Source organism: Bombus pyrosoma, linkage group LG5 (genome assembly GCF_014825855.1).
Source record: "Bombus pyrosoma isolate SC7728 linkage group LG5, ASM1482585v1, whole genome shotgun sequence".
NCBI lineage: Eukaryota > Metazoa > Arthropoda > Insecta > Hymenoptera > Apidae > Bombus > Bombus pyrosoma.
Window position 1 is genome coordinate 229,809 of NC_057774.1, and position 12,850 is coordinate 242,658.

General features: G+C 28.0%; 1 protein-coding gene across 1 annotated transcript; it reads right to left on the minus strand.

The window, feature by feature from the left end:
- Positions 1-72: 72 nt before the first annotated feature.
- On the minus strand, positions 73-8,116 carry LOC122567684 (1-acyl-sn-glycerol-3-phosphate acyltransferase gamma-like). Its single transcript, XM_043726518.1, has 7 exons — positions 7,927-8,116; positions 3,292-3,552; positions 2,883-3,052; positions 2,639-2,800; positions 2,150-2,488; positions 1,863-2,082; positions 73-1,779 (listed from the first exon to the last, which is right to left on the minus strand). Exons 2-7 carry the CDS (start codon positions 3,470-3,472, stop codon positions 1,694-1,696), a joined length of 1,158 nt encoding a protein of 385 aa, XP_043582453.1. The 5' UTR covers positions 3,473-3,552; positions 7,927-8,116; the 3' UTR covers positions 73-1,693.
- Between the last annotated feature and the right edge of the window lie 4,734 nt (positions 8,117-12,850).

The following is a 12,850-nucleotide window of genomic DNA, read 5'->3' on the forward strand; positions in this document are numbered from 1 at the left end:
ATGATATTATTAAAGATGAAATTTGGAAAAAATAAAATGTCTTCCACATAAATTTTGTTCTTAATATGATAGATTTGAAAAAGTAAATACTGTATACTTAAAAAAAAAAAAAAAAACAACAGCCGTCAATGAAGAGTAGAAGCTAAATTTAAACGCAAATTTAAATATGTTATTAGCGAGAAGACTGTTAAGAAGGTACATATGCATATACACACGTGTGTGTACGCGCGCGCGCGTGTATATATATATACTTACATATAATGTATATTTTTATAAATGTCACAGAGTTTCAAATTCCAGAATTTGCGAAAGTAATTTTCTCATTTAATCAAAGCTAATTTTCTCAAGGACTTTTTGTAATATTCATGTTTTTTAATTAATAACTATGTAACAATGTTGCTATTACCTAAAAATCTTCCAATTAATACTCGTTCTGATTAATCATTAAATTATCAATATTAACGAAATACCCTCGCCATTAATATCTGGTTTTAGGTAAAGTTAAATATAGGATTAAATTAATAATACTATTTCAAAACTTCGAATATATTAACATCCTCGCTTGTTTCATCAGTAACTAATTTTGATTAGTAATGTGCAATTAATTCTGGAATTAATCAATCAAAACCAGTATTGGAAAAAGACATTAAGTATTAGTATTGATAATATAAGATCTGAATATATGTACAATAACACCATATTAATAAATAAACTACAGATATTCATGCAAATGTATATTTTTATAAAAAATAGATACAGAAACAGAATATATATATCAAAATTTGTTTTGTCAATAGAGATTTAAGAAAAAGTACCTTTTTATTTTGCATATCTTTTTTATGTATTTAACAGATCTTAATACATTATATATGTACATCTGCATAAATATTTACTGCCTACTTATAATCAATGTATATCTGTATTCAAAAAAATTTAAATAAAATTATTAACGTAAAATATATACTTTAAAAAAATTCTCTTCTCTTTAGTTAATAATTGATATTCATATATCTATATTGTCATACATAATCTTTAATTAATATTTGTGCAGTAGTGTTAAACAACTATTTGCATAAATAATATGTCATTTTAACCTAATAAATAGGTTTAAAGTAATTATTAAAAACTTAATTTTTTATGACATTACCTTAAAAATTTCTATCTTTTTAAAATAACTATTTTCATATCCTAGAAATTAAGTTTGTCCTAAATTGATTCTCTCGTTCTTGTTGAATAGAACTCTTTTACATTATATTATTTTCTTTTCACATTTTCAACCCTTTATTAAACTTTTAATTTAAAAAATGAGATTCTATAACATTAAAACATTAGCACAAAAGAACATAATTAACCTCATTTAATTATTACAACAAAAACTTCTAATTTTTTTAAAATATTCAAATATTTTTGAACATAAAAATTAATTCTTCAAGATATTAATCTACTTCTAAAATTGTTATTCATTACAACCAATCAATGCAACTAAAAGTACAATCAACAATGTACAGCTCATATCACATTTTTACAAGCTTCTGTGCATGTTTCATATAGATTTTTACATAAATGGTCTCGTAGAATACATCACGAGATGAACATAATTTGCAAACGCTCATCTAACTTCAATGTCAATTTTTCTGTATTCATTCTGTATTTTTTCATACTGTATTCCTTTTATTATTTTCCCATTTCTATCTTACTTCAATTTCTTATCATCAGTTCCGTATGATGAACTCTTACTTATTTTGGACATTCCGATCATTCTTTGCAAAAGTAAATAAACTGAAACAGTGAAATTAAAAGTATTAATATTTAAACAATATATAGAATAAACATAAAACTGTGTATCATATTAAAATACCTACTTAAGAAGATACTACTCGCTCCTATCGAGAAATAAATTATCGATCCAGACAGGAGAATAATAATCAAATAATAAAGTATTGGTGCATTCACTACCACTGCCCAGAAAATTATATTAACAAGTGAATGATATCTTCTTTTTAATGTAATCTTTTCTAATTTGGGCACCCCACTAAGTTCAAAGAAATCACCTGTTTGTTCAAAACTTTCTGCCATACGATCCTAAAGAAAAAAACAGAAGTAAGAATAATTTCATAGCTAATTTCATTAATTTGAAATGAAATCATACTTTTTTCTCATAATGTTTATGTAACCATTCTTCAGCACCTTTCTCGTCTTCTGGCACTTCTTCTAACGGTATCCTGAAAATACATATGTACGCAGTGATCCGTTTTCCCTGCAGTAAGTTTGTTAACGTTGGTTTTACAGGATCATCTGACTTAAACTGCAGTTGCATGTCATAAATGTCAGAAATTTTGCCCCGCATATGCGGTAAACTTGCTACAAAACCCTTCGTTCGAGGTGTTAAGTGATAATTTAATATTGGAAGATTCGCTTTTTGGGCAAATTTTTGACTGGCTTCTAGTTTTTCTGCTGTAAATCGTGTTCCCTCGGCACATAAAAGCAACTGCATAAAGTAAAATAATAGTTAAAAAATTATTTTCGTAAAACAAACGATCTTAAGAGTAAGTTTAAGATATATTAACAATCACAGTAAAAATATGACAAAATTAAAGATCAAATGATTGAAATTGAATATCAAAAGAAAAATCCTTACCGATATACTATCTGGGTAATTTACAAGCTCTTTAATTTGAAAGGTGATTACTTCTTTATCTTTTTTCCAATTTCTTTCCATAAATACATATTCAGCAAATCTCCATGCCCACCCTAATATTGGAACATACTGTAATGATTTTTTTACATATGCTTTGCAATTCTGAAATATGCAAAATTTCACAATATTAGAAGGTAATTGAGTTACTTTCAATTTATCTTTTATGTAGAATTTTAAAACCAACACCAAGTACTCCAGTACGTTCACATATGATCCATCCACAAAGCCAATCTATTTCATATCTGTGGTTCATTAATATATATTTATGATTTTTTCTAAATTTTTCCACATCATCCATATTCATATAAAGTACAATGTCTAATCCAGACCACCATTCTGGTACAAATGCTAACTCTGGAAATGTAATTTCAATTATGCAGGATAAGAAAAAACATTTTCTTTCTATTTAATTTCTATGTCAAAAAAGAATTATATTCCAGAATTAAAATATATTAACATTCAGCTTAACTAGCTACTGAAGAGACTAGTTACAAGAAATAATATATTTAATAAAATTAATAAAATTAAGATAAGAATTTAAAAATTTATATAAAGCAAAAACATCTCAAAATTGCATAATTAAAATAACTTACGACTATATAAGGAATAGCAGAGATAGTAGTTAATCTTGCGATAAAGATATGTGGAAAAAGGTCTAAGACCAAAGTACAAAAGACACTGGAAAAAATTGATGATGAGGCCCGATGTAAGAAAAGTTATACCAAATATAACATAAATCACATTAGATTGCTTCAATACTGATAACAATCCCATCTTCCACAATTTTTTTACATGTGTTCAGTAATGATAAAACATATATATATATATCTCTTGAAGATTTTTAATTTTAATATCTGTAAAAAAGTTAAACATGTTGAATGCACATTGATAATAATTCAGTTTTAATTAATGAGATAAAATAGAACATTTCAAGTTTGTCAATCTTTAATCATAATTGAACTTTTAACCAGAGGTTTCTATTTCATGTATATCTAAATATACATATGTATACATATATTAAATTTTCATACAATTCTTGGAACCCAGATATCCATATATGGGAGATCTCTATTTCACATGTATTTAAATACATGAACATACGAGTTTTAATGCTATTAATAATAGTTTTAATATAGCAGTCACAGTTTTGAATGTGTATTAAGAAAACGTTAATAACAAGCTAAATAAGACATTAACAATAATAATCACTTAAAAGAATCGAAGGCAAATCTTAATTAAGGCTTCAGCCACATAAGTTCCGAATTTTCCAATTACACCTGTCATTTCATTGATGATGATTTCTTCTACAAAAGTGTATTATTATAAACTGTACTAGTTTTACAATATTTAGAAAAGATTCTATCCTTCTCCAATGATTTCTTGTAACTTTCAAATTTTGTGCCACAACAGCAATTCAGTATGTAAGTGATATAACTAGACTGTGGATGCGTAGTTTTATATGTCGAAATATACAAAATATATGCTAAATTTATCATTTTACAATATGATATAATACATATATAAAGGTACAATATAACATATAACATACATACAATGTAATATAAGCATATGATATGCAGGAGTCATTTCAATGTAGTTACTTATTATTTATTGCAATTTACATTACAATATGTAATAATGATCTTTTCCATATTTTCAATTGTTAGTTGATGTTTTTTGTTAGACAAAATTCGTTTATGGACAGAATATGTCCTTTCAACATTATAGGATGTGATAAGTGCATATTTAAATTTTTCTAATATTGTGCTTCTATTTCCATTTATGAACCATTTAAGATTTTTCTCAGTCTAGATAGTATTTTGATTCCTGGATTTTTTTGTAGGATATAGCTACATTTTACTCTAACATCTTACTCCACAGGCAGTAGATACATGATCTATTTTTCGAGTCAAATCTTTAACCAATTTCATTCATTCATTTAATAATAACACATTTGTTTCCAATTTTGTTATGATAATATGGAAGAATGCAAAAATTAGTTTCAATAAACGCTAATTCTTCAGAAAGATTTTCATCCTTTAAAATCTCTTGGGCTGATTTAGTACACGCTACATTTTTTTCTTTAAGATTTTCTTTAAGATTTTACAATCTTGAAATAAATAAGAATTTAAGTATCACGTACAGAATTAATGATTCAATTAATTTTAATGAACTGATACATTACTAAATACACTTACCCCTTTAATAATATGCACATATCTTGCATAAAATATCGCTGCCTTTAACTATGTTCCCCATTGTATTAAAATAGGTTCAGATGGTAATGGAATTTTTTTTGTAAGTTCTTTTTGTAAGTTTTTTTGTAAGTTTCAAATCTTTGTAAAACTTTTAAATATATTTTCATCAAAAAAACAAATAAATTTGCTGACCAAAGGTAAGTGTAGTCTCACTTTCTCCATTATTCTGTGCAAGCCATGTTAGAAGTAACATGTTAATAACAGCTAACAACAAAATAATTTTAAACCTCTCCCACAATATTTTTATTGCAGAATTCACAGATCGTGCAACAGTGACCTGATTTATTTTGTCCAATTCTTTACAAGCAAATGAGTAAGACATTGAAGCTGTTATTATTATCTTTTTCACATAATGTACTAACTATCATGTTTGCTATATAACGACTAACTTTATCTGTCATTTCATCAACTGAAATGCAAATAATGTTTTTCCTACCAATATTATTTTGTATACTTCGAATAATTTGTTTTATAGCAATCTTGTAAGTAATTTTTTCTTAGAATTAACTCGTTGGGAATATTTTGATTCGTACAGTTTTCCAAAAAATTTACAAATAAAACTTTGTTTAAACACCACCATTGATAGCCACTACTGCTTTGCATAAATCAATATAAATAAACTTATTTTTCCTTGCCATCGAATATTGTCATACGAATCTTCCAATTTTGCTTCAGCATTTTTTCTATGCATAGCAGTATTGGTATGTTGTTTTAATTAAAATTTTCATTCATATAAAATCTAAATCACAAGATTAATGAAAAAAAAAACGATATTAGATATTTAAAGTCATTGATTTTAAATTATGTTTATAATATAATAATATTATTGTTCTGTTTATAATAGTATTATTGTTATGTTTATCATTTGATTACATACTTCTTTATTGCAGGACTCACAAGCAATTGTATCACCATTGATAATCAAATATATATCTGCAATTTCAGATACCTCTGTTTTTATCATTACATATTTTTGCTTGTTTTCAGCATTGAATGATTAATAGAACACCGATGATATTTGTATTTTACTAATATTACAATGCAATTGACTGCGATATTAGACTTTGTAGTAACTTGTTATTATTTATATCACTCATGATTAGTCAGAACATTGCAACAAGTGGTTTTTATAAACCATATCATGAGACAATATTATGAATAAAGAAGAGATATAATATAGATCTGTTGTCAATACCAAATATAATAAAAGTATGCGATGAGAAAGTTACAAGAAACATGTTAACATGATATTTGCCAACGTTTAATGTCTAATTTTGGACATTTATATGAAATGTGCAGAACATATACAATATGTAATTTATACAAAATAAGGAATATTTTTTTATAACCCTCTAATGACAAAACATTTCTATCTTGGTTCAATATCTTTTCCTATTTTCTATAAAAGTATGCATTTACATAATCATCCACAATCTAGATATAACATTAGGAAAGCAGAATTCTATCATATAAAACATCATTGAATTAAAATTGTTTCCAACATATTCAGCTGTTTTTGTTTACACTTGGATATTTGTTTTTCAATGTTTGAATATATGTTTCAATATAAAATGATTAATTGTTTTATAGCATTGACAAATAAGTTGCGGAACATCCTCTCAAGCTTTTCTTCATTTTTTTTTAACCATGGTTTTCAAAACATAGTTTCAAGTAGCTGTTTCTTTATTACTTCTTTCTTATAAATTTTATCATTTGGCACTCATAATTAGTATCTAATAATATATTGTGTGTACTGTAATTTATAGGCTGCAAATTATAAATATATATTTTGAGTATCTACTCAATTATGGTATTATATTCTTCATCACCCATATAATAAATAGCTTCATCTTCATCAAGCTTTGCATACTGTATCACCCAACTTCTTTTTTTTTTCAACATTTAAAACATATATGTATGTAATTGAGAATATATATTTACTATATCAAAATTATACCAATAATGTAGTTCAATTTATATGAATAAATATTATCTCCTTATTATGAATTTCTTCATAATAATGAAACACATCTAGAAAATAAACAATCACAACACGATAATTATTACCCATAATGTCAAAGATCTATGTATGTCATTGATCAGTGTCAATATACAATACACGTATACGTGTATATACAGAATTATACATAAATATGAATCTTTATATGTATACAAAAATCAAAATGCATTGTATCATTCGTATATTAGGAATATGAATTTTCTATTTCTTAATACACGTTATACATGTCCCGTGTACACGTGTCACTTTATTATCCATTCAAAACTTTGACTTTTATTTCTAACCATACATACACACTTAAAAAAAATTCGGAGACATTTTTAAATAAAATGTTTTTAAAAGTGAAGCATAATACAACGATTAAAATTATTAGAAAAGCAATTTGATATTTTAAAATTTTATAAATATCAAAAATATAAGATACCTTTTAACTATGTATTAGTCGCACACAATAGGATAAATATTATCATGAGATTGTATACATTGATTGTATACATTAATCATACATAATTTCTAAACTTTATTTATATAATACAGGAGAGATTTCGCAAAATGAAATTCATTATTTTTCTTTATACTATTTATATATACCTGATTTCTTTCGAATGAAATGTATAACCTCATTCTTTGTTGACAGAAACACACATTGAAGACAATTATTATTGGCCAAAAAGTATGAAAATTTTTTAAAAGTCATTTTCAAGAATGATAAATATTACAAAGACAATAAAGTAATATATGCGAAGAAGGAACCGATCGTCACTTAGTTATGGAAAAGAAGATCAGTAAACGATATAAATATTTAAATTCATATAATAGAACGAAAAAAATTTGTTAAAATTTAAATACAATTAATGAGAAAATATATTATATTAAAAAACGTTCTTAATTTTAGGAAAAAGGAAACAAAACACTTGAAACAATTAACAAATTTTTACAATTCAACTCACCCAACTTAAACCATTTCTAAAATCTCGGGTCAAACAATTATCGCGTGCAAAGTGCTGGAAGACACTAACTTCCGAATAACTTCAACTTCTGTATGCCTTTATTTACATGATATTCACGCACGCATAAAAGAAGAGATCAAAGAACGCTGATTGGTTGAATAAAACATCAGTTCTTGATCACTAACTAATGAATATCATTTCTGATGATCAGGTGATACTGTTGTTCAATAAAAAGAATTATGTAAGAATATATTCCATATTTGGTGTTTATCTAAGAATTTATTTTATATAGGTTGGTGTCCATGCCGCCCCCAGTACAGTGCGCGAAAAATTGAAAACAATTATCAGAGTATAAGAGCATAAGAGCAGAATATCATTCTTATTACAGAAGTAAGTGTTTAACACTGTTTACTACCACGAGAATTTTATATACATATGTAAAAAAAGGAGATCTGAGAATGTCGTCATTCACATTGTAAGAAATTGCTAAGTCAGTAAAAAGAAAGAAACGTGTACATTAATATATGGAAATACAATAGTTGTATACATATGTAGTAAAAGGAACATTTCTATGTACAGGCTATTGCACGCAGCTGGAATGTTAAAACGATGGAAAATAGAAAACAATTTCATTAGGAAAAATTACACACATGCACTACGTGACTCATCACTAGAAACCATTTAATTCTTTTTAATGAAATGTTTTTCTATTTGCTACCGTTTTAACGCTTGTTCCAGTTGCATAGAACACCTTGTATACACACATAGTTACATAATATATTATTGTTCAAAAGTACATGGCTTGAATGTAATTTATTTGCAAAACTACAAGAATGATGTTATCTTTATTAGAGCTATTGTATAATATTATGATACGATAAAATATATTTATAAAAATTAATATCAGTAGGTATCAAATATTATACGGCTGTTTTGATTGTCAAAGTATAGAAAAGCTGGAGAAATTTCTCTAAATTGATAAAGAAGAATTGATCGTGCAGAATTTTCAAAAAATCAAAAACGGTACAAAATCGCAGAGTGTGGCATGCACATTGTAAGTGCCGCGTTCTCTGAAATGGCTAACATAACATAAATTATACCTGACCGATTGACTTTGAAAGCATACATTACCAAGCGTATCACATAAATTAGAATAATCAACAGATCGTTTGTTCCTTTTCTTTCTTATCTGCGAAAGATTATCTCGCTGGACGACTAAGTGATTAAGCAATGATTAAGCAACGCGTATCCAGTTTAGAATTTATACAAGGTCGTTGATGAAATACAGTATCATTTCCTGTTAACGAATCAATTAATATCTTCGATTAAAAAAGCTTTAAAAAATATCACTCCACATCGGAATTTACTGCAAAAAGGTGGAAAATACGTTCTTCGTATCACATTCCACTTCAATAATTAAATAATGTGGCGTACACGGTTTATGGGGAATATTTTGACAAAATTAAAAAGATTCAATTGAGATCTTTTTTCTTAATATCTGAAAATATATTGGGATCATACATTATAGAGCATTTACTTCCTCAACAAACACAATAACTTAATATTATACACTATATATAAACTTAATATTTATCAAGATATAATACACAAGCCATGATAAAGAGATCGAAAAGTATTTGTTAAAGTATTTGTAATGCAATTGATAGTGTTTTATCAGGAATGAATTATTAATTAAAAAGAATGTATATGTCCTCTTGCCCTGATTCAAATAATGTTATATTTGATGAATTTGCGTTGAACACACAAAAATTAGACTTACTTTTACGCCTTTCCCGCCTTTTAAATTCCGACTTGCCACACCATCCACATCAAATATATGAACAGTGTATTTGCGTGATTTATCCATGTACTAATAATTTTAACACTAAACTTACCACCATCGGTAAAATTAACTGTGTTCAAACTTTTGTGTACAATTTCCTACATATAACGTTATCACATCGCTGCTTATTTCGACGACTTTTCGTAAAATATGTATACAATAAATTTTTCAGTATTTACTTCTCCTCTCATTTTCTTTTTTTCCAAAAAATATACGTAGCCTCTCCTACCTACCGCGACCGATCAATTTGATCGGTCGAAAAATTTATGATATTTTCTTACTTAATTATTTTCAGGCCGCAGAGTTGGATGACACAGTGTACAATTTTATAATTCGATGAGAGTGTGAGGGCGGGAGAGAGAGAGAGAGAGAGAGAGAGAGCATCACAGTATAAAAGTTCTAAAGCATTTTCTTTGCGTTATAAGTTACAAGTGCAAATTTGAAGAAAGAAGAAGTAAATCCGCAATATTTTGATATAAATTTTCTATTTCATATTTAGTGAATTATTCTGTGGCGAATATTTATCCTAAAAATGTCCACGCATTGAAAAACTATGAAGTCATTAGAAAAGGGTAGATAACGTGAACGAGAAGTGTTTGGATATTGATGAACAGAATCTTTCTGAAATTGAAAATAAAATGGAAAAAGATGATGACCTATTTGACAGATCCAACGAATTAGTCCCCAGACACGGATAATGAAGAGAAGAATATCTTGAATAAATGTAAAAGACAAAAGGGAAGAAGACTAATACCGAGATACGAAAGTGAGTGTGATACAGAGGACCAACGCATCGAAACTGCTGCTGATGGGATAGTTTCATAAGAGATAGAAGGTGGTTCCAAACCCGGAAGAGCACCAATTCACGTAATATCTGTAGAGAATTATCAGGTCCGACAGGATATGCTAAACGAAATGTTATGAAAGGAAAAGTAAAGATTGCATTTTCTCTGATCATAGACTATATATAATGAAAAATATACGTGCACAGAACGTGCACAGAAGCAGAAGCATTTAGTTGGGTCCTAATTATTTTTTTTTTAACTATAATTAAATGCATTTGTTGCTCTGCTATATATTTACGGGGCATATAAGGCAAAAGATTTAGGCATCTCATATTTGTGGAATGGCCGTGAACAGAAAGTGAAGTTTACACAATAGCGTAACAAATATAAATGCAAATAACTGGCCACAATTGACTCGAGTCATGGTAAACGATGCAATAATCATTACTTTTTCAACAATTGCCAACAGTTGTTTGCGCATACGTTGCCACGAATGCACAATTATTGGTAGAATTCACTGTAGTGGTACTGACAGCTTCTAGCGAATACCTTGGAAACCAAGATCGACCGTCGATTATATATATAGAAAAAATCATCGAAATCGGAGAGAAGGTAGCATCTTGCAGATTCACACAATTTTATATTTCAATTATTTTTATAATTCAATATTTCAATTCAATTTATATAAAATGTAATTCTTTTTTATTGCATCAATTAAAGATAACATTTTGTCCAATTTATTATGTTGACAGAATCATCGCCACAAATATTCATATCGCCAAATTCTTCATCATGGTAGCATGACTTTCCTCCGATAAACCAATGCTTTACTGGATGCCAAGCCGTTTCCATGTATTATGAATTCTGCCTATAATTGTGCATCCGTAATAACGTATACATTCGTATTGTTTGACGGCGGTCCTACAGCGCTTGGATACAGTGATAACCCAGCACCAAAGTCCAAAATTGTTGCGTGTTTTATTTGTTAGGCTGCGAGACTTTTCGCACGAAAATATAAGCTTGTATGGTAGAGTTCTTAGCGTTGCGTTGTGCGGTTTCTTTGATGACGAACGAATTGCGATAAACAATGAGTGGAAGGGGAAGCAGGGATCGTGAAGAGGGATCCCTACAGTAGACATCACTGACCTAACATATACCTAACTCGTATCTTTTCTTTATAGTATTCCGAAATAACCGAAATATTACAAATAAAATATAAGAGTTAGGTTTGAGTTGGGTCATGACATGTATAGCCATTGAATATATCAGACATATCATATTGGAAAATCTAACATTTATAGTCTTTTCGGATCATAAACTTATTATATTTGCTTTCTAATAAAAACTAGGAAAATGTTCGAAAGATAGTTCCGCTTTCTAGATTTTATTCCAAAATTGTCCATTAATATAATTAATATAAAGCACATAAGAAATACTAGAAGTGTTGCTTCTGATGTAGTATGTAGTACATACAATCAGTGGAACCGAATGTTAATAACATATGCGTACGTTTATAACCTAGAATTGTCGATATTTCCGGTCAATGTTCTGTGAAAGTAAGACATGTGAACGATGGATGATCACGTATCTTGGAAGATGTTATTTTCTAGGTTTCTATGCCACTGCACAGTTATGTTAAACGTAAATTTGACGAACGTCGCCAATTATGAACGGAAAGTCAATAGAGAGCTAAGAAATTTGCCTGTTGCTGGCTATCTCGCGGCGGCCGGATTAAAAAAACTAACTCAAATCCAATACATATATTGATGATATCATTTTAAATTGAATTATAACAAATATAGATGATTCTTATAGCCTCGCATGTACAATTGTGCACGAGGCTTTCATTCGAAGCATCCGTGGAATATCAAAGCTCGCCTAACCCTCGTTTACGTATACTATCTGATAATACTTATTATTATTGGAATTAAAATCGGAATTCTGTTAGAGTATTTATCAGATACTTATCAGCATTTCAATATGTTAAAATATTAGATTACATATTCTCTACTAACATATGAACGGCCGCAATAAATATGAACTTCAATTTATACTCAACGCCATCTATGTATAAATTAAGAGCGAAATTTAAAATCAACTTGATCTCTGAATTATGATCATTCACTGCAAAAATCTAAGAGAAAAGATTGAAGAAGAAAGATCAGGGATCTTATTAAAAATAGAATTTTCGATTCATTAAATTTATATATATTAGACAAACAGTAGTTCAAGACAGTTAATCCTGTAATACAAAATTTGTATTACATCGTAACACAACATTTACACTAACTTCTAT